General features: G+C 50.7%; 1 protein-coding gene across 7 annotated transcripts in view; it reads right to left on the bottom strand.

The window, feature by feature from the left end:
* The window catches only part of LOC108933484 (calmodulin-binding transcription activator 1-like), a 288,342-nt gene that overhangs the window by 105,061 nt on the left and 161,266 nt on the right, over window positions 1–22,015 (bottom strand). For all 7 annotated transcript variants that reach the window (XR_003798268.1, XM_029259174.1, XM_029259181.1 and 4 more), the window contains one exon: window positions 14,759–14,894. Coding sequence is in view for 6 of the 7 variants with exons in the window: in XM_029259174.1 (XP_029115007.1) it covers window positions 14,759–14,894 (136 nt within the window). In the remaining variant the exon portion in view is untranslated. The remainder of the gene's footprint in view (window positions 1–14,758; window positions 14,895–22,015) is intronic.

Genomic DNA, 22,015 nt, shown 5'->3' with positions numbered 1-22,015 from the left:
AGGCGATAACCTGTAACCCTAACTACTCTAACCTTGACCCTGACCTCCTGCATATGGACCACCTTCCAACCGCAACCTCCCGCACTCCCGTAATTGGCCGGCCACCATGATTTCTCCTGTACTGGTAACTACCGTGTCCTCTGCATTCTCTCATTTTTCGTTTGGCAGAGTCTGTCTCCTTGTTCTGTGCAGTTACATTTCACATTATGATTAAGGGAGAAAAAAAATAGAAGGGTTTCACTCTCATTGGCAGCCTGCAATTTTACAGGCTGTTTTTTCGGTACTCATTTCATATTAGACGTGTTCTGGTAGTTTTTTATTGTTTTTTTTTTAAAGAAAAAAATAAAACCTATTGCATAGTATTAGACACACAAAAAAAGGAAGATGTGAAGAGAAGAACCCAGGGAGTGCAAGAAACAGAATGCACGTGTGACCAGAGGTTACTGGTTCAAATCTCGAGAAGATGCTCTTTCAAGCAAGAAATTTGATATAACACACTTTTTTAAAAAAGAAAAAAACTTCCCTGTCGATGGATACCTTTAAAGTGCGGAAGGACTTTGGAATCACTTTGAAATCACTTTGAATACGCGGCTGTGGAAACAAGCATCTGGTAAAGTAAACAAACACAGACGCTGATTAGGTGGCGCTGGAGGGAGATGACGTGAAAGAGGGAAAGAGGAAAGGGAGGAAGACGAGGAAGGGGGAAGATGGTCTCTGCGCTCTCCTTCATCACAGAACACCGAGTCCATGATAGACAGGACAAGGCGCAGAGTGGATCTGGAGCATCCTTCTGCTCTGACAGCATCCTCGCAGGCACTCGGCGCCACTCGAAGCTCTCCCTCTTCGCTGACCTGCTCCCTCACATCGGAGAGGCTCCTTCGTTCCCCCCGGCGAGTCTTAGCCGAAGGTCTCTCCTTCTCACCTCTAAAGCGCTCGCTCAAACGTTTGTGAGGACGAAAAAAAATTTAATCGGACTTCCATTTCACTCTGAGCACGGCGCAAGTATGTAATTAAACACAACACTCACACTACATCATGAATTTGATCTCACAACCCAGGTCTCATCGGACGGTTTTCGGTGACGTGACAATTTTGACCAATCGGAAGCGAGCCGTCACTTCTCCGTCCCCGTCAAGGTAGCCCTCATTCCGCGCTACAGAGTCTCGTAGAAATACAGAAGGAAAGACTAAGGACGTGCATTGCTTGATCAATGAGAGAGGATCTCAACTCTGTACGGAGCTACGCGGGGGCGTGGTCGGGTCCATCTCTCTCCCTCGGAAAGGAGGAGGCAGAGCGTTCGTTCAACGTGGACCTGGGCCAAAGTGCGCCACTAGGATTTGTCAAGGGGAGACGAGAGGAGCGTAGCTGAAAGGTGCCACTGGTCCGTACGTCAAATCCTGGATTAGTTGCAATTAAACCCTGAGCGTCCCTCAGTACTTTGCACCTGGACAGAAGAGCAGGACACATAAAAGTTCCCACGGCATGGAAAAAAGGGTAGAAAGCAGCTTAACACCCTTCTCACTCTTCTCCGCGTGAAATAGTGGGCATCTCTATCAGTATGTCCCAGTACAAACTCAAGCTGTCAAATAATAAGAATAATAATAATAATAATAATAATAATAATAATAATAATAATAATAGACTGTTCTCTAGCAGTCTGGGGTTCGAGTCGTCCTGGGTGTGTCCCCTTCCCCCTCTGGCCTTACGCCCTGTGTTGCCGGGTAGGCTCCGGTTCCCCGTGACCCCGTAAGGGACAAGCGGTTCTGAAAATGTGTGTGTGTGTGTGTGTTCTCTAGCACAGGGAACACAGTACTTAAGGTCGTTCCCTCGAAGTCTGGCTCAAATCTCACCTCCTGCTGTAGTACCCTTGATCAAGGTATTTACTCTGAATTGACACAGCAAAAAATTACTTGTGTAAATAGGTAAAGAACCGTAAGAAGTTTAGCGTGCAAACCTTGAAGTAACAATTAAAAAAGCCTTGTGACACAGCGCCTCGTTCGGGGGACGGTGCAACACCGCTCACGGTACGTCAATACACCGCGCTGCACAGCGTGTGCGCGGACCGAGGGCCGAAAGCACGGCGCGCGGCGCGTTCTCCGTTCACACTCGGACTCAGCTCACACGGAGTCAGCTAAAACGCACGGCTGACGACGTTCCCCGGGTGAAGGAGCAGCCAAAAGGACGCAGGTGGAGGACGACCGACGAGAAGCCACCTCCCCTCCTTTAAAGTAATGGATAAATGATTGCGCCGAGTTGTATTCTGTAAAGATTAATGAACGAAGGGCCTGTAAATGTCATTTCACAAAGAAGTGCCAAGTAAGTAAGTAAGCGGATGTTTGCCCTTCTCGCCGCTCTCACGACACAAGGCTTGTGGTCCGGAGCCGCTGGCCGGCGCGTCTGCAACACACTTGTCGGGACCGCTGTTCTGGAGGGCAGCCTGCAGAACGCAAGGTTGCGGAGCCATGGCGGGGGGGGGGGGGCGAGGCACGCACACGCGCACACACACGCGGAGCTCCTCGTGAAAACTGAGATCGCTCAGTCTGCTGTTCACATCACGCATCGCTGGGCCGGTTCACTCTTTTCTCCCTTTCCGCTATTTGGCTGATCTCCTGAGGCCCGAAGGTTAAAAAATACTCCTCTTTTCCTTTCCCGCAGCCCGTCGGACCGAGGCCTTTTTAACCGCGCGATGATCACGGGTGCCGAGGGCCTTTCCGGTGCTACGAGAGGTAAAGGCGGCAATAAGAAACACTGGAAACAGATGGAACCTCATCAATAGCGAGGTCTGTTGCTCTGGTGCTTTTAAAATAAATTTAAATGTGTTTGCTGGTTTGTGCGAAGGTTCCACATTAAAAGTGGCTGAAAACAAGGGGGTACTTAGCAGGAAATGGTGAGCCTGTTTTTGCAATTGTAATTTGTAATTTCCATTGGAGATTAATGGTCTATTTGCTTGATAAATGTCTATCTGCTTGATGCTACATTGCATAATAAGCACTCTGCGGCAACCGGATTAGAAAGAGTCTTAAGTAAAACGGAATAAATAGTTTTTCCGACAAAGTTTTTTTTGTGGTAAGTAGGGGAGCTGCTGGTCGGCGGAAGAGAGCAGCGAGACAAAATGGACCGACTCAGTGCAAGCTACGCACGCTGACTTTTAGTGCGAAGGTTCGAATCCAACTCAAATAACAGCTCTAGAGCTCTTGCTCTAGGTACTAGTAACGAATTACGTCGGTAAAAATACTCCACTGTATGAATAGGAACATAGTGGCTCCTTGTGTTCTGAACACTTGAGTTATGAAATTTTGAAGATACAAACATTTTTCAGGTCATTTACTTATTCTGAAACAGAATAAACAGAATAGGAGTGTGGCACCACCTTAATTCAGCTCACATCCACAGGGTTCACAGCTCTGCACTGGTCTTTTTGTGTGCACCGGGTAAATCTGACAACCGTCTGCACTGAATACGAGTTTGTGGAGACAACATATTCTTACTTTGTCACTTTAAATTAGTTTTCATTACAATGTGGCTCAAAGTTAATAAAAATATTAAAATATATAATGATATATATATATATGACAATGTATTATAGCTTGACTGGGGGTGCGGTGGCGCAGTGGGTTGGACCGCAGTCCTGCTCTCCGGTGGGTCTGGGGTTCAAGTCCCGCTTGGGGTGCCTTGCGGCGGACTGGCGTCCCGTCCTGGGTGTGTCCCCTTACGCCCTGTGTTGCCGGGTAGGCTCCGGTTCCCCGTGACCCTGTATGGGACAAGCGGTTCTGAAAATGTGTGTGTGTGTGTATTATAGCTTTATCTGATATTTTTACAACAACCGAATCAGCAAGTACTAAGAGTTTATAAATTGGGATTTTGGATTTACAAACAAAACGAGTTACAAACAGAATTTCTGTCCCGAATGGGTTCAGAGAAAAGTTGTTCACTTTCGCGCAAAACACAAATTAACAAAGTAATACCAGCAGTAATAAGAATATAGTAATATAGCTGTTCACTGCCATGACAACTGGAACGTGGTCAGCAGCCCGCTTTGCTCATGCTGAAGAGCCTGGGAGATGTTTTGGTGCTCCTGCTCTCCTCTTTAAGCCATACAACACATGTAGAGTCATTGCCTTTTATTATAAGTAGTGATTTTGGAAAGGGGTTCACAACACCTGTTCTTAACTGTTTCAAAATTTTATCAGGGCCCTGACTGTCGTAAGAAGTAGCAGTGAGATGATTTACTATCCAAAAACACAGAGCTCTTCTCTTGTAAAAATCACAATAGCTGAGGAACAGAATTACATGCACATTTACTTATTCAGCTGACTTTTTTCTCCAAATCAACTTATGATATTAAGCTATAAACATTATTAACACAGCTGGGTAATTTTTAACTGGAGCAATTTAGGGGAAGTACCTTGCTCAAGGGTACTACAGCTGGAAATGGGATTCAAACCTGCAACCTCTAGGTCCAAAGGCGGTAGCAGTGAACACAACACCTCCAGCTTCCCCGGCAAAAAGCGGCAACCCTGAAGTCCTCAAGGAGGAGAGCTGGGCACCTCGCTGCACTGCGGAGCCTTCGTCTCACCTGCGTTTTGCCAAGGACCTCACACTTTGCGCCACGTTCTGGCACAAGGGGGCCTTCATCGCCTGGTGCATTGTAAAGAATAAAGTATCTCCAACTTTTTAAAAATGTCTATTTTAGTAATGGCTAACAAATAATTACTTATGATGAATAAGGACTCTGTTAAGGGAGCTTATTAAATAGCCACATTAATGCAAAAAAATCCTTATCTATAGTATATTTGAACTTAATAAACTATAAACTCATCCTAATTAAATCAAGGGTAATTTAGATTTAATTAAGGACATTTATTGTAAAGAACAGCCAATATTTCCTCCCACACATCCACCATTAGACGCTGAAACCATCTCAAGGAAAAGCTATTAAAAAAATCTATGAAGCAAATCATTAAAGAAGAGAACATGGAAGTGAAGCAAGGAAGCCAGTGACAGAGCGAGGGCTATATGTGTGTACATGTGGCGGATGAGAACGCGCTCAGTCGATGCCCCGGGACACGCAGCCTCCCTCGTATACCCCTATCGCTTTACACAGGCGCAACGCGCATGCACGCACACACACACACACACACACACACACACACACACACACACACACACACACACACACACACACACACAGAGGGCCTCGTGCACACAGCCCCGGCTCCACTGTGTAGAAATTAATTGAGTGAAAAAAATGGGCTGTTTGAGGTTGAAGTGGGTTACGGCAGGCAGTGTAACAATTGTTCTCCATCTGCCCGGGGCAGTGTATCGTTCATTCCCGCTTTCTCCCTGCCCTCCTCGCTCAGCACTTCTACACACCCTCCCTCTTCCTCGCCCCCCACCCCCAACCGCCACTCCTCTCTTGCTATTGTATACAGATGCACAGCTCTATATTTAATCTCTTTAATTCCTTCCTCTTTTGTTCTTCTGTCTCTGCTCCCTTAATAAAAGCATTCCCCCCCCTTATCCGCACCCATGTGCTGTGTACACTTTGTCTGTACTCGCATGTACCGCTGAGCACCGTGGTATTTTACGGAAAGGCACTGAAATAGCGGGAGGAGACACTGCTTATAGAGAACACGGAACGCATCACCTGGTCACTGCTCTCCAAAGACATTTTCAGCATATTTCGGTTGGTGAGCTCAGATATAAATAGCAGATGGGTGTCATTCCGGGGCAGGCGCACACCCACACATACAGATGAGCGCCAATATGTATATGAGTGCAGGGAGCCCGGGGGAGGGGGTGAGGTGCGCCTGGCAATGGGATCAGCCCTGGGCCACCAACAAGTGCTTATTGGCAAAGGCTGCAGTATCGATTATGCCCAAGAGGCTCCGAGGGCGCGAGTGTTTCGGTGTCCGTGCGCGCGCGCAAGAGAGAGAGAGAGAGCAAGAGACACAGAACGAACATCTTCACACAGCCGGGTTTTAGCACCCAGTTGCTGGCACATAACCCCCCCATCCCCAGGGGGATAAAGGAGTGACTAATTCTTTATAGGTTTTTATGCACTTTTAAATCTATCCTCCAGTCGTGCGGCTCTCTTTCATTTCCGCACAACCCCCCAAACCAAAAAAGAGAAGAAAAATCAGAGGGAAATGGGCTGGAAAATGAAAGGAAACAGGAAGGCAGAAACAGAAAAAAAAAAAAAAAAAGAATAAATCACCAGAGCGTGCAACTTAAACACAAGAAAAAAAAGAGGCACAAACATGAAAACAGAAATATTAGAAAGGTGAGGAGAGAGGAAGAAGACACGAAACGGGGGGAGAGGGAGAGGGAGCGCAGCGGAGCGGGCCGGGGGGGTTGGGGCGCCTGCGGTGTGCGGAGCGCGTCGAGTGTGTGGCGCTGCCATACGGACGACGTGAGTTGCGCTCAACCGACGCGAAGCGCAAGGCTGAACCCGCTTTCTTCCCTAAACTCCCTCTTAGGCAGTCCGATCGTGTTAAATATCAATCCTCCCCACGGCTCCTCCAAATTGTCTGCAAAATAAGCAGCGCCGCGGACGCCGGTGTATATATAAGCACATATTAACAGTCGCGCATTCCCTTTGAACCCGCGCGCCTGCCTCATTATAAACCCTTTGAAGATTGGATGTCGGAACATTTCTACAGTTTGATTCTACACTTAATAAACATAATTCAGGAGCCAATTACATTTACATTTCCACACCGAGTGTTAATAATGCATATACCATACCCTTCAACCGGCGCAAATTTATCTATAAATGTTTCATGCACGCGTACATATTAATCTGTATTAATAACGTATCTGGGTGCTACGCGAAGGGCCAGTGCGGATGAGTCAGAGGAGAGGCGGATGAGGAACGTCCGGCAAAGGTGGGGTCACCGAGACCCGATGACGTCACGGAGGTGATTTGTCCACATGCCCCCCCCCCCCTCCCCCGTTCCCAAAATGAGATCAATGTCCTGCTCCCACAGTCCATTTGAAAGGAGGGTGGACTCAGGAGACACGGGGTCGCTGGTGTGTGTGTGTGGCTGGGGGGGGGCAGCGGAGGTGCGGGCGCTCGTAATGGAGTTTGCGAGGATGGTGTTTATTTCATCGCCGGACATGAAGACGCGGAGGACGGGGGCCGGAGAGAGAGAGAAAAAAAAAGTAATGGAGCAGTCGGTGTGGAGACTGACAAATGTCTTTATTGGGTTTACGTCCTTAAAGAGGCCAGTGGAGAGAGAGTGGGCGAACTAAATAAATAAAACGGGTGACAAACAAGAGCTGGCAGCTGTCACGATGGATGCGCCTTTCACCCCCGGGAGCACTCCCCTGGGCCAGCGGGACCCCGGCCCCCACAGGAAGATCTAATAATGATCCATACCTTTCCCCCTAAGTGCACAATCCCAACAAGGTTTACCCAGCAGCGAGAGGACTGGACAGGGCACACAGGCTCTTTAAGTTGAAGAGGCTCCGAAACGACGCCGGCCGGGGCTCCATTCCATGATCCATGATGTGGGGGAAAGGTGTTCCTTCCTTCCTTCCGCAGGGCTCTTCTTCTTTCCGCCCGCGCGAAAAATAAACAGCGAGCGAACAAACAAACAAACAAACACACAAAGCGAGTCAGTCGGCGGCAGTCGCCATGTAGCGGCTCTCCCAGTCGGCAGCACTCGAGACGCGCCGTTACGTAACCGCTCTTGTCGGAGTCATTACGAATGTAGCGCATCAGTCACGCTCGCGACGCAACCATGAATGATTTAGATGCACCGCGGCGCGCACTTCTCGCAAAGTGTTCCCGAGTGAACTTTATTAACCTTACACGGAGCTGCGGAGCAGCAACAAACACTGTTATTTATTGTAATTATTACAGTGAGGCGTCACGGGTAATCCTTGCGGAGACTGACTGCCCCCCAGGCCGGGGTGGGGGCTTGGCACGTGGAGAGGAGCGCGGCTTGTTAGCGATCGAGGCCCCCAGCGCAGCGGGATCTCCGAGCCCAACGGGAGGACACGAGGCGTCCGTCTTCGCCGAACCCTTCCCCACCCGCACCCCACCCCACCCCCTCCCGGCCGCCGCCACTCGGCAGCATCGTCGGGCCCGAGTCCCCGGGGACGGCCATTAAACGGCGGGACGGCTTCGATTGCCTCCCGCCCCGCTCGAGTGGTCCTGCAGATAATGAGAAGTGGGGAGAAGGCGGACCCCCACTTACGCCTTTAAAGGTCCGCGCTCATCTCGCAGGAATCAGTGGCATTCATATGGCCACCCAATTTTACACGCCATCTACCGCGATCGCATTAGCGCTCCCGCGATCTCGGTTGGCCCCCCCAACGCGGAGCCTCCCGCGCGCTTCGCTCCCACCCACGCAGCGTTTACCTCCGCGCTCTGGATCGAGGTTAAGAACAGGCACACGACCCCCACGGGCGACGCGTGATCTCTGATCGACCCTCCTTCCGTTTCTTCCAGCCAGCGCTGGCAAACAGAAAGGCGCGTCGACCGCAGGTCAGGACAGCGCGCAACAGGTGACAGATGATATCGGGGTGGGGGGAGGGGGGTTAAATTAAAAAAAAAAAAAAAGATGAGGTGCAGATAACACATCGCTCTCGCCAGGCTCCCGAGCCAAAATTAGCCCCGAATCCTGCTGAAGTCACTGAACTGAATTATTGATAGCAGCACCTCTATGAAAGGCAGGGAGGATTTAATAACCAAAGTGCTGAAAAATTACAGACTGTGAAAAATAAGTGCAGGGGGAGGAAAAAAAAAAGAAAGAAAAACAATTACAGGACATATAAAAGGAAATTGTGGAAGATCATAACAGCGCTAAATGGGGAATTCGTGTTGTGCTAAGTATTGTTGGTTTTCCTCTGTGTATGTTGATGAAGGACTTGCGGCACCCCCCATGTCCGCTAGTGACGGAGAGGAGAGGAGAGGAGAGGAGGGGGAGGAGAGGAGAGGAACGGAGAGGAGATGAGAGGAGAGGAGAGGAGCGGAAATGACAGGTGAGGAACGGAGAGGAATGGCAGAGGAGAGGAGAGGAGAGGCGGGGAACGGGGAGGAGCCGAGAGGAGAGAGAGGACGGAGACATGAGGAGCGGAGAGGAGAGGAGCGGAGATGACAGGTGAGGAATGGAGAGGAACAAGGAGGAGCTGAGAGGAGAGAGAGGAGAGGAGAGGAGCGGAGATGACAGGTGAGGAACAGAGAGGAATGGGGAGGAGAGGAGCCGAGAGGAGAGGAACGGAGAGGAATGGAGAGGAATGGGGAGGAGCCGAGAGGAGAGAGAGGAATGGAGAGGAGAGGACAGGTGAGGAACGGAGAGGAATGGGGAGGAGAGGAGCAGAGAGGAGAGGAACGGGGAGGAATGGGGAGGAGCCGAGAGGAGAGAGAGGAATGGAGAGATGAGAAGAGGGTGCGTGGCAAGAGCTTCCGAGGGAGACGGGGGTCAGGGGAAGCGGAGAGAAGCACGGCAAAAGACAGATACTAGCCGGTGGCAGGAAGCGGAAAAGTTCACAAATGAGTGCGGTGTGTAGTAGTGCGCGGACAGGCGCTCTCCATCACGCGCAAAGGCCCGCTCCATTATTAGCGCGCCGCTCGCACGTGACTTACACACTCAGCATTCGGTGCTCTCGCGCAGCCAGCAGGTGTCAGTACGTGTTCAGGTAAACTTCAGCAACGGCAGATGAAGAAAAAGGAAGCAGGAAAAAAAAAAAGAAGGCTGTCTTGTCTCAGGACATGGATCATAAAGGCCTCAGCGGCACGAGGACTTAAATACACGCTTAAAGGACGACGCGAAACGAAGTGTACGATTCCGTGCTCATCGTCAGAACTCGATGAACGACGAAGGAGAGTTTTGATTTTGATGAGTATCCAGCCAGCTGTCAAGGTTATTCGCTGCATAGCTACAAAGACAGATGGATAGATAATTACCGCAAAGCCAGTCCTCATAATCGTCTTCATCACCGCGCTGATGTTTGTTTATTGTTCCCATTATTAAGAAGAGGAGTCGGGATGCGCGTGAAGCTCTCGCCGTCCCAGCCGCTGCTGGCCGCGGGAGAATATTCCCTGGAGAACGTGGGAACGGTATGGGAATGTGGCAATAAGACGCCCGCGTGGGCTCGGCCTTCGGGCGCGCAAGGGCCCGCGGGTGCTAGGATAGAGCGGTTTAACGCAAAAACAGGAAGCGAGACCAGCTGGCAGGGTCAGCGAGAGACGGGAAGGTATCTAAATCGCTGCCTCTGCTCACGTGACGTGGTAAAATAGGGCCGCCGGAACAAGAGGGCCGCACGCACGTTGCAGCGCCGCGCCTCGAACCCCGGCGAGGGAGAGCGAAAAGCCGTCTCCGCGCACGGCGACGGCACGGCGTCCCCTCTCCGTACACCTGGCTCCGCAATCTGCCGATATCTGTTGCACGCGACGACTCGGAGCGGCAGCTCGCTCGTTCCTCACCTGCCCACACGTCGGCAGGTGGTCGGCTACACGCTTACGCGCTTCGGAAACCGTCGCCGCCGAAGGTCTCCCCCTTGTTGTTCTGTTGGTCTTGCGTGGAATAAGAAGAAGAAGAAGGAGAAGAGGAAGAAGCAGCGCGCCGCAATATCGGACATGAGCGGGCGAGGCGGAGACGGGCGGGGAACCGGCATCGGGGGAAGGCCCGCGGATCATCCCCTGCGCCGCCCGTCGGGCCGTGCCGTTCCTGACCGGCGTTTCGACATTTGTCTTCATTATTAGCAGCGAGCAGAAGCGCGCGCACCACGCATGCTCCATCAGCCTCCCTCGCCGCGCGCCTCCACGCCTCGACTAACACGTTTGATGGATTCGCCATGAAGTCACACGCTGCAACAGGAGGAATCTGTCTAATTGCTGTGTGTGTATGGCTGGGTGGGGACGCACGCACTCTCTAGCAATGAGCGTAAAAGGAAACACACATCCAAATGAGATTATTTATATCTCCACAATTATCTTTAGTTATGAAATGACCTAAAGGCTGTGTCGCCCTCAGCGAATGGAAGCTGAATATACATTTGGGCAGATTATTAAAGTTTGGCATTAATGATGGGGTTTCGCAGAGTTATGCGCACGATGAGGCAGACAGGATGGTGAAAAAGAGCGCACATTAAATGTCTTTAAGATTGTGGGGGAATATAATGGAAGTGAAATATGGCGTTGAAATTTGTTACTGTTTGCTGGAGCTCGCAGAAGTTGGTTGAGGAGTCTCGTTCGGGCCGAACTTTGGTCCTGCCCACGGTCGACACCAGGATTTTACGACTTTATTTATTCTTCCAGCCTAACAAATCTGTCCTACTAATAGTGCACCTCGGTTCTTTTATCTGAGCAAATCAGGGCAGGTAGCTTGCGTTGGGCTAGAAGATCGGAGCCCCTCCCGAGACTTGAACCTGCAGCATCCGGGCTAAACGTCGGCGTTTTTAACCCCGCGTTTCCCGCCACTGCGTCGAGTTGCCTTTCATTCCGTCTGGTTGCACTGCAGGGGTTCTGTTGACGGCGTGATTCCACATCCCTGTCTACAAGTGCATGCACGCGCGCGCGCGCGCGCACACACACACACACACACACACACACACACACACACACACACACACACACACACACACACACACACACACACACACACACACACACACCAGTCTGGCAGAACAGGCAGAAAATCGCCCTTCCGGCTCGGTGTCTCCCTGCAACGCGGAAACCGTGAAGTCGCGCCTCTCGCTATGTGCCTTCCTTCCGCATTATTACTGGTAATATTCTGAATGGTACAGTTAAGTAAAGTAAACAATGTGTCCTGAAGAGAACATTCAATGCAGCCATAAAATCGTCATTCTTGGTTTAGCCACTTAAGTAGGCAAAGCAGAGGCGCGGTGTAAAAGTGACTCTCGCTGCTGAGTGATGACCGGTTTATGGCGCATCGCTTGACAGGTTACAGGGTGAAGGACTCATCAGAGAGCAGTTAAGGCTCACAAATTAGGGCTCCTGTACCAGGGACCACAATGCAAGAGGAGCTGACAGTTGCAGACATGCTGAGTATACAATGGACTATAAAATCCTGTCCTGTCAATAAAGTGCTGCCCCGTGCTTCATTCCGAGGGGAAAATGTCTGATATTGGCATCATTTTATGCACGGCTGCTCTGAATTTTTGACTCGACCCACGTAGCTCCCGAGCAGTGAGAATACGAGCATGTGGGGAATATGGGGGTGGGAGGGGTGAGGAGGTCACTGATGGACAGCCTACCCCTGGCGTCCCCTGACCGCACCTGTCACCTGTGTGTGTGTGTGCGTCAGTGCGTACCTTTGCGTGTGTGTGTGTGTGTGTGTGTGTGTGTGTGTGTTGGGGGGGGGGGGAGGGGGGTGTGCTAATCTACCTGCCCTCCTCCTCACTCCCCTGGAAGGTTGGGCTCAAGTCCAGCAGGCAGCCTGCTATTTCACGGCCTGTTAACCGCTAATGCCACAACTCCGCCCTGCTCGCTCCTGTTCTCCAGGGCTCAGGGGTTCACTGGATGGATGAAGAAATGGGGGGGGGTGAGATCAGGTGTGGAGGTGAGCGACCGTTACCGCACGCAGGCCGAGCCGAGGAGACAGGACAGACGGACGGGACGGCGACCCGCTACGTGGCGCAGCGCTCCTCGGAGCTCCCCTCCCGCCCTGCCGCGGCACCGTGAGCCGGAAGGCAGAGAACCAACATCCTTTACCGCTCAGAAGGGAGTTCTCTGTGGCTAACCAGGGCCACGTAGGCATCGCAGGCTGACTAATAGTTACTGACTGTGCGCAGGGCTTTTGGCGCCCGCTTCGAGGCCAGGGGGTGGCTGTGTTCCCGTAAAAAATCCCCAGTGAACTCATTAGATCAGTCCCCCTCTAGGACTGATGAAGCCAAATGTCAAGCAATTTATTTGTGCTTTATGTAAACAAGGCTGAAGTATTGTGATAGGGGAAAGTTATTACCCGTCGCTGCGGTCCCTCTGACTGATGGCCTGCCCCGTGATCAGGAAACGGGGGGGCACCAGCCACGGCGGGACCAAGGACGCAGCGCGCTAGGACTCGGAGCGGCAACGAAGCCTAAAATGGGCCGCGGACAGCAGTTTCGCAGATGAAGAGGACCGGGAGGAGCTGCTGATCCTCGACCCGGCTCTCTTATTAACCAACGCGGCTCTCCCCGCTCTGCAATAAGCCTCCGCCGCTGGCGCCTCCGCCCGCCACCCTGCGGCAATTAGCACGTTGTGCGCCGAACCGATCCGCACGGTCAAAACAGTCCCGGCAATGTCGACACACGCGCTCTCCCGACGAGGTGGAGGGAGGGGGGTTGCCACGTGTTGAAGATGCAGTGGTGCGGGGGATGGGGAGATGCAGCGAGTCCTTACTGGCCTTGAATGAAATCTGGAAAGGAATTCCAGACAGCACAGCGAGCGATAAACAAACAAAAGCAATAACCCACCGACGGCTGCACTTCTGGAGAGACTTTCTCGGGCGGCGAATCGTGTCCAGAAACCCGAACGTCGAGACGAAGCCGGATCACACAGCACATTTAATAAGAAAAGACCGCCAACGGTCGACCGCTTGGATGTGCCATGAGCTGGATGGAAACATGCCACGGTGACAATTTAGCAACACGTTGAACTTGCAAACTCAAAACATGGATATATGAAAAAGGGGATGAAGAACCCAGTGCGTGTTTCTAAGAAACTGCACTGCTTCACGTGTGTGAGAGATACAGTGTAGCCCGGTCAGGCCCCTCGCGGGGGGCGCGGCCCCGGACCACAGAAACTGCGCACGCCTTAAGACAAAGGAGAGGGACTCCAGGCTGTGCTCTTCATCCTTCTCCCACCCGCGAGGACATGAATCACGGGGTGCACCGCCAGAGCGACGCCACTTCCTGCGAGCGACCTGGCGGAGGAGCATCGGAGGCGAGGCCGGCAAAGCAGCTGCGGCGGTGCCGCTTGTCGTGCGGAGAGATTAATGCGGCCTCCTCATAGCACAGGGACCTTTTGGCGCTTAATAAGGTACAAATAAATTGTTCCCGCTATGCTGCCCTGTCAGGAAAAACTGTTGATGTGCCGTTTATGCGTGTGTGTGTGTGTGTGTGTGTGTGTGTGTGTGTGTGTGTGTGTGTGTGCAAGACTGTGAGAGAGAGGCGGACAAGGAAAGTGCCTCCGCGGCTTTATTCGTTATACAGAAAAAGACACGAATGTGTGTATGAGTGTGTGTGGAACACCAAAAATAGCCAGTTAAATCAGTGCAACGCACTCCATTTAATCCACCAGAGCCGACTTGAGTCTAGCGACCATTCTGAAGAGAGTGTGTGCTTGGAGCAGGTACATCCCGTCACCCCCACACCCCACACTCGTCATGGGTAATATGTGTAGAGAAACAGGGCAAGTGGAACAACCTTACATCATCTTAACACTGACATTTGTTCATTTAACACACATCTCATTTCTCCAGTGTGACTTACGGTGGTACGCTACATACGCTGGTTTACCTGTGTTTACAGCAGGGTGACTTTTACCGCTCCTGTTCAGGGTAAATACCTTCCTCGAGGGAACTACGGCAAGAGGTGGGATTCAGACTGGGTCCTTTGAGTCCAAAGGGTGCAGCTCTGCTTAACAAGCCACCTGCGGGAAACACACCGCGTCCCTCGGCGACGCCTCCACCCCTCACGTCCATGCTCCACCTTGTGACACCTTCGACGCCATCTGATCCCAGACGTTTCCGCATAGCTCCATCCCTTCGCTTACAAACCCCGCCCCCTCGAAGCCCCGCCCTCTCACCTCCACACCCTGCACTTTCAGCTTCATGTGATCTTCCCGTGTGGTCTTGCCATCCTTCCGCTTCTTCCAGCAGTAGCCATCCTTGCGGTATTTCACCTTCTTCCTGTTGTATAGTATCATGGACCCATTCTGTGGCCTGGAGCACAGGGAGAGAGCAGTGAAACGGTGACAATGTTATTAACATTATTAACACACTATTAACCTCCAGCGGGTCTCACACACACACACAAGAGCGTTGCGAGAGCTGTGTGAGAGCTCAAGGAGTCGGGGACGCGGCACTTATACAGGCAACTTGCTTAAATTTTCATCGCCGGAAGGTAGAATCAATGGACAAGTGTACAATGAATTGATATTAAGAAATCGGAAGCAAAACAATGAGCCGCATCATCATGAAAGCATGTGACATCACTATCTGGATCACCAGAATTCCCATTCCAATTCGTTTTCTCGCTACAAAGCACCCAAATTTGTCTGAATCAAAGCAAAACAGCTTCCAAATCTTGCTCCTTTGGGCCATTTCTTTATACTGGAGCCTTTCACGTGAAACCCTGATTACCTCACTTGATTTACAAGGATATTTTACACCTGCCTTTACACTCACTTATTTTTGTCTTTTTCGATACGTTCCAAAATTCGACGGGACAGGCAATATGTAAAACGCACTGTCCCGCGGACAGCCGCACGCAGAAAATCAATGTCGAGCCCAGAAACGGATTGTGCAATATCGCACCAAGGGTTTCTACCTTACCACACACAAAGAATCCATCCTGAGCAATAACGCAGGTCTGACACGGTATTTACATTCATTCTTTTAGCGTGTGCTCTCATCCAGAGTCACGGAGCTGCCTCGGCGGGGGCTCTCATCCGAGGCGAGTCGCACACTTTAAGTGGTGCCTCCCCCGGTATACCGCCGGACAACTGAGATGTAGTACCACGGTGTACCTCCTACTCCTTCGCTGGAAGGTGTCACATCAGCGCCCCGCCGGCCCAGTTTGGCAGCATACCCACCGACTCCCCACAGGGTGCAGCTGGAACTCTCCGGGGACTTGAACCCACAACCTTTCGGTCTATTCCCCGGAGGCGCTAGACGGCTGGATGCGCCAGTGCGGCCGCGTCCCGCGTTTGTTGTTTTTCGAAATGCCACACGCATCCATCTGGATCCCGGCTCGCAGGGGTCGCCTCTTGTTTATCTTGCCGCCTCTCATCACTCACCCCGCGAGCTGGGGCTTGGGGGCTGACGGGTGGGAGCGGAGCTGAGGGTGGCCCGCCGCGGCTGCCTCTGACAGGACCTTTTAATTAGAGGCGTCACGCGAGCTCCGCATCCATCACCTCCCCCCCATGTCACCGCACCCCAGCGACAGCCCTCGCCCTCCACCCGTCCGTCTCGAATCCATCCCTCCTTCGCCGCCGCCGCCATCTCCTTCCACCAACCTTCAATCCCACCCTGCTCGCGCCCTCCTTCGCTCCCTCGTCACCGGCCTCCTCGCTTCACGATGTGGCCCCGTCACGCCAAACGACAAAAGTGCGGTTTGACTCAATTTCCCGCACTGCGATACAGTGCCTTAACAAGAACACCGGTGCCCGGGGGCAAATCCACCTCCAGTTTAATAAGAATATCTCAGCCACAATATAAGCAACACGACCTGCAGGTGCTCCTCGATTCTCTGCTTACTCCTCCATGCAGATCCTCCCATCCGTGACGAATACAGAACACGCGTGTGTAGGACAAGCTTTTTTCTGCCAAGGAGGGTGTATCGTGATTAACAATTACGCAGTTGCGCGGCGTACGTTTCCGTGACCCGGGTTCGACACCGCAGCCGAGCTCTCCGCAGCTGTGCAGCATTGACTGCAGCTGTGGCGCCGTTCAGATGCGAGCTCTCCTTTTACCCGCCAAAGGGGCAATGTTTGCTGAGTGGCCATTCATATGCTAATGCGAAACTTCCCAAATTATGACAGGGTGTCATGATGCCATTATGCCACGCAGGTTGCAAGTCAATGAACTGATGCAGCGAATTGCTTCAAACAAAAACGTACGGGCGCATCAGAAATTAAAAAAAAAAAAAAAAGAAAGCTAAATCAAAATCGGAAACCTGATCTGAATTTTGTATGATTATTATTCAAATTAGTCCTCTATGGTAAAGGTTAATAATGTTTGCATTAAATTTGTTTTTTTTTTTTTAGTAGGGTCTACATGTCAAACATATGCTGCAAGGGACGTTTGTTCTTGACTAATCTCTTAGCTCAGTTTACTTAGGCAATCCCATTAATCTTATCAGAATTACATATATTTATTCATGAAGGAAAAGGACTGACTGCACTGTTATCAAACCGTTTATGACGGCAAGACCACCCCTGCAAAACCGGAATGGAAATATGGCACTTTCAAAACACGGCAAAATCCAAGACGCAGCATGTCAATCGCAACAAAGTCTTACGTTTTGCTAGTCTTTTGTATTCCTTCCATCAGGTTTGTCCGCCGGAATGATCTGGAGATGAATGTGGCCCCGAGGAGCCACATATCACTGAAAATGGAGCTGATGCAAAACATTTACATGTCTAAGTGTCCCTGCTCTGGATGTCGGTCTGCCGGCAGAGCGATTCATCCGTCATTAAGCATCTTCCAGTCACTTGGAGGGATCAAAAGTAGTTCCCAAGATCGGTGCCCATGGGACGAGGGATGTCTTCTGATAAATCAAATCATTTCAGTGACTAAGTAAAGTGAGGACAGGGTGGAGCCAGGGGCCAGGAGTTATGGAGACCCTGCAGACGTCTGCTTTGACAGATCAGCCACATTAATATAGTAGGAAAGACCTTCCATCTTCAACAAAGGAGGTGCGTGGAAAGTTTTCTGCAAGTCATCGAAACTCTCGAGGAGGGCAAAGGTATTAATGTGAGCCCGGGCGAAGCTTGACACATTCCGTGAGATAAAAACACAACAAAAACTGGAGAAAAGAAACAGCTATAACGTTTCGCAAGATGGGATTCTTAGTGCCGAAGAAGCGGAGCGCTACACGAACACTCCGGCAGCACAGCTTTCTGCTCCGAAGCTGTACAGCTCGCTCACGTATTGAATTCCGCAGACTTGGAAGAGTGTGTGATTACACGCTGCGGTGGGGGGGGGGGGGCTCCCTGCACGGCGGTCACATGTGATGGACACATGGGGAGGTCTTGGGTGCTGTCTTGCGGAAAAGGACCCCAGGGAGGGCCTTTCGGCTCTGGCCCGGATGGGGCTCTCGGGTATCGGCGAGAACTGGACCCTGACTTCCAAAGCACTGCTTCTGATTATTGTGGGGACTTCACACTGACAGTGATTTTGAATAAAAAAGACAATAATCATAAGCGCTGGGAAAAAGAAAACAGGTAACAGCTGACAACAAACACCAAGTTTTGGCTCATTTATTTCCTTCCAAAAAGCAGAGTAAGTCTCCAAAATGCATTGTACCCTGTGGAGACCTTCCCACTGAATCAGTTTTCCAGGGTTTTACTGTCTTTGTGCTGCATTAAGTTCGGAAAGACTCGAAGATACAGATATGCACTGCTACGTCGCTCGCTCTAATGTAGGGCGATAAAGACGGCAGGGGTTAGCGGGGCATCGTAAAGTGTCAGTCCGCCTGTCTGTGTGCTGCTGCCGCTGTCAACCATTGCATCCGTCATGGCTCAAGGAGGAGAGCAGCCGGTAATGGCGTAATCCTGTGATCTCTTTCTCTCTCACACACACACACACACACACGCGCGCACAGGGCCCCCGCCTGGTCACGTGAAAAGGAACGCGCCGTTATCGCGAAACCTCATCAGGCCGTGACTCGCGCCGTGCAGCTGACGCCGTCCCAACGAGTCGCGTGCAGTCAGCAGAGCGCCCATCGAGATGCGGCTCTCGCGAATGGAGCTACTTTAAATGTAAATGCGGCGTCTCGGGAATTGAGATTCATGGCGGGCGAAGCACACGCTGTGCCGCACCAGCACAGCCTGGAGCGTACAGACACGGGGCATAGGGGCACGTCGGCCAGGTGCGCGAGGTGGAGCGGTCAAGGAGCTGCACCCAACATCACCCGCGGTGTCCTCAGGGTGGGTTGAGTCCGACTCCTTAGCCGTGGGTCCTTCCGAAGACAACGGAGGTGGAGCGGTTAAAGGCTTGACCTTGTGACCAATGACGCTGGTTCAACCCAAAGTACTTAGCACATAATGGTTAGGGACGTTGGGCTTGTAACCTGAAGGTTTCTGGTTCAAATCACTCCCTAATACTGTATTTCAGTGGCAACATGCAACAGTGAACTTGGAATTCCTTTGCTGAAAAAAAATACCCTGCTTCATCGATGGGTACAAATCCGTGGCTGCTGTGTATGAAAGTGTCAGCTAAGTGACAGCTAATAACTATACACTCCAGAACACTGAATTCAAAAGTATCATTTATTTTCTCCAAATAATGTGCCAAAACCGTGGAATAAAAACTGTCAAAATAAGGAGAGGGAAACGGGAGCTATACTGCAGTGAACAGTTGACGAAGAACTTCGAGTCAAGCTCCCAAAGACCTGCTGAGCGTGTGTGAACAGATGAGTGCGTGATTTGGACTTTCGCTGTCAGAGTTTGCCTCCTCGGTCCGATATCCACACCGATGCCTTTGGTTTCCATCTGGCCTCATTCTTCATTCTTGCCTTCAACCTGGTTCCCAGCGTGAGGGAAATTAATTTCTCCGAAGCTCTTTAGAGAGTCGATCTCAAAGGACAAGTTATTTTAAATGGACTGTGTGAGTCGATGTGTACTCATCCCGTTATTCCTGATACGATTTTTGTGTGAGCGAAGTGCGCTCTTCAAGGTTTTCTCGTTTCCTCGAATCACACCGTTGTGTGTTTGTATCGTGGAAAAGAGATTGTATTTCCTTCGCTAGAGAGCGCGGTTCGTGCGGGGTTCTGCTAGATGAGGAAAATTGTCTCACTTGGGTAGGAGTTGTGACGTTCTGCGTGCTGTTTGCGGCCTGGGGTCTCGCAAAATTCGGTGAGAAAAAGTCTAGAAATTGTTAGGTTTTCTAGTAGAGTTAAGTTTTCACCAACACTTAACCTTTCAAATTAATGTAAAGAAAGATGAAACCTAAATTTTGGCCAGTAACAAATAACGGATTAAAAACACCTCAAAAAATGTAATATAATAAAGGATCGAGCACAACGAAGCATCGGGGCTTTCCTGAGCGTTGGCACCGCAGATCTCTCGGAGGGAGGGTGACAGTAATGCAGTTTATTAACCTTGGGATGTACCGACTGCGCTCCGGGTCCAGCCCGATAACGGAAGAGCGAAACAGCGGCATGTTAAAGATGATTCGCGGTGAAATTCTGACATCGGCAACCACTTAGCATACCGTAAGTGCTCGACAGCTGGCTGTAACAAGATCACTTTCTGCCTCAAAGTAACTTTTCTGTCCCGAATGAATTCCTGCCTGTTCATTTTCTCATCTTGAAAAGCATTGTTTCTTCACTACGTCGTCGTCGTCGAAAAGGCCAGCAACAGTTGCTCATCTAAGGATTTAGAGCTGCACCTCCGATGTGTCTTCACCTGCTTTGAAAGAAGGGTCCGGCGTGGATGCATTGGCTGAGTATTTACAGAAACGTGCCCAGCTTCCCATTTTACACTTTACAGATGTGTACACCTGGATATTTACCGAAACAGTCCCGGTGGTCTCTCCCTCTTAATAGTACAGCAGCAGGGCTCTACCCAAAGACTAAACACATAGAGAAGTTCAGGAGCCCTACCCACAGGTCCAAGTGACAATCACACACACACACACCTTTCTGTTCAGCTGAGTGACTCTGAAGAAGGACCTTTGGCTGAAAAGGGGTCGTTTGGATGCAATGCAAATTCCACTGCATTACAGGTGTGTCAGCTGTCCTGCAGCAAACACTCGAGCTCCTCTGAAGGAGCCTCAAACAGAGCAATGAGACCATAGGAAGAGACAAGACCTTTGACCAACTTTGTCCTGAGGGAGGAAGCGACTGTCTGCACCAGTCTTTGAACCTCTGACCCCCATGTCTCGGCTCAGTTTCTGACCTACAGCATTCTGGGAATTTTTATTCACGCGCATCCACATACGCTCGGTATCTCTCGCTGCAGAAGCGCTCACTTCAAATCCTTCATGGATACACAGAGGTGTAAAAATACCCACGTGAAGCACAATCGCGCACTGCGGTTATCGCCGTACATATATGGAAAATGTTACATTTATATTTATTCATTTAGCAGACGCTTCTCTCCAAAGGGACATAAAACTCAGAGCAAACAAAAGTGCATTAAGAACAAAGTCACAGACGCAGACGTGATTCTCGCAGCACACTTAGCTGGTGTGCCCTTAATAAGAATTAATCGTACAATTTATACGGTGCATGTCCATACAGTATAGTTAATGTATGTATAATAATGATAGCACATTACAGTTGGCAGATCTTCTTTAAGTGTATATTTAGGGATGCAATTATTTAAACGAAAAGGGTTTGTTAAGGGTTTGTTTGCTAATTCTGGATCTTATCGAGATTTTATGGAGTCATGCGTCGAAGATCCAGATTAAGCATTAAGGTCCGATTCCGAAGCGTCTCATTTCCAATTAAGGCTCCGATATTATCAGCCGGTGCAGAGCGTGGTGAACGCCAGCAGCGGGAGCGGAGAGCCGCAGACATGTTACACTGGAGGGAAGACACGGCTGCAACCCCGCTCTCTTAATAGCTTCTAATTTAAACACAAAGTAATGATCATAGCGCGCTTATTGTCCCTTTTTGTGAAAGAGCATGAAATCGGGCATCTATTTCCAGCTGCGACAGTCAGCTTTGTAGAGCTAAAAATATCGCGACTGATAGCATAATTCATTGTGCAAGTCATAGTACTGCGCTCCGTCCATGTAGCTACACCGGAGCCTACGCTGGTACGATGACAGGGCCGCTGCATAATTCAGAGCCCATTCGTTTGCATGCATAAAAAGGGTGTATGTTTCATGTATGTTTTATGTGCTTCGGAATTTAGAAACTCCGAATGCGGTGTATTTTATTTAGGTTTCGGTATGAACATCCCGAGTAAGCGCTGGCAGAACGCATACTCGAGTGCAAGTTCGAAAAGCGTACCTGGGCGGTAAGAGAATGACTCAGAACAAGGACTCGTCTGCTTTTTTACACTCCCGTTCGCCCCGTTCGATGGACTGAGCACGTGGCGAGAGTTTCCCCACACCGTTCTGTTAGAACTTCTTCCTTCGATGCGGGAAGAGGAAGTCAACACCTCGGCCGC

The sequence above is a fragment of the Scleropages formosus genome, chromosome 2 (assembly GCF_900964775.1).
Source record: "Scleropages formosus chromosome 2, fSclFor1.1, whole genome shotgun sequence".
In the NCBI taxonomy this organism is placed as follows: domain Eukaryota; kingdom Metazoa; phylum Chordata; class Actinopteri; order Osteoglossiformes; family Osteoglossidae; genus Scleropages; species Scleropages formosus.
Note: the sequence above shows the minus strand (reverse complement) of the source record. Positions and strands in the feature narration are given on the sequence as shown.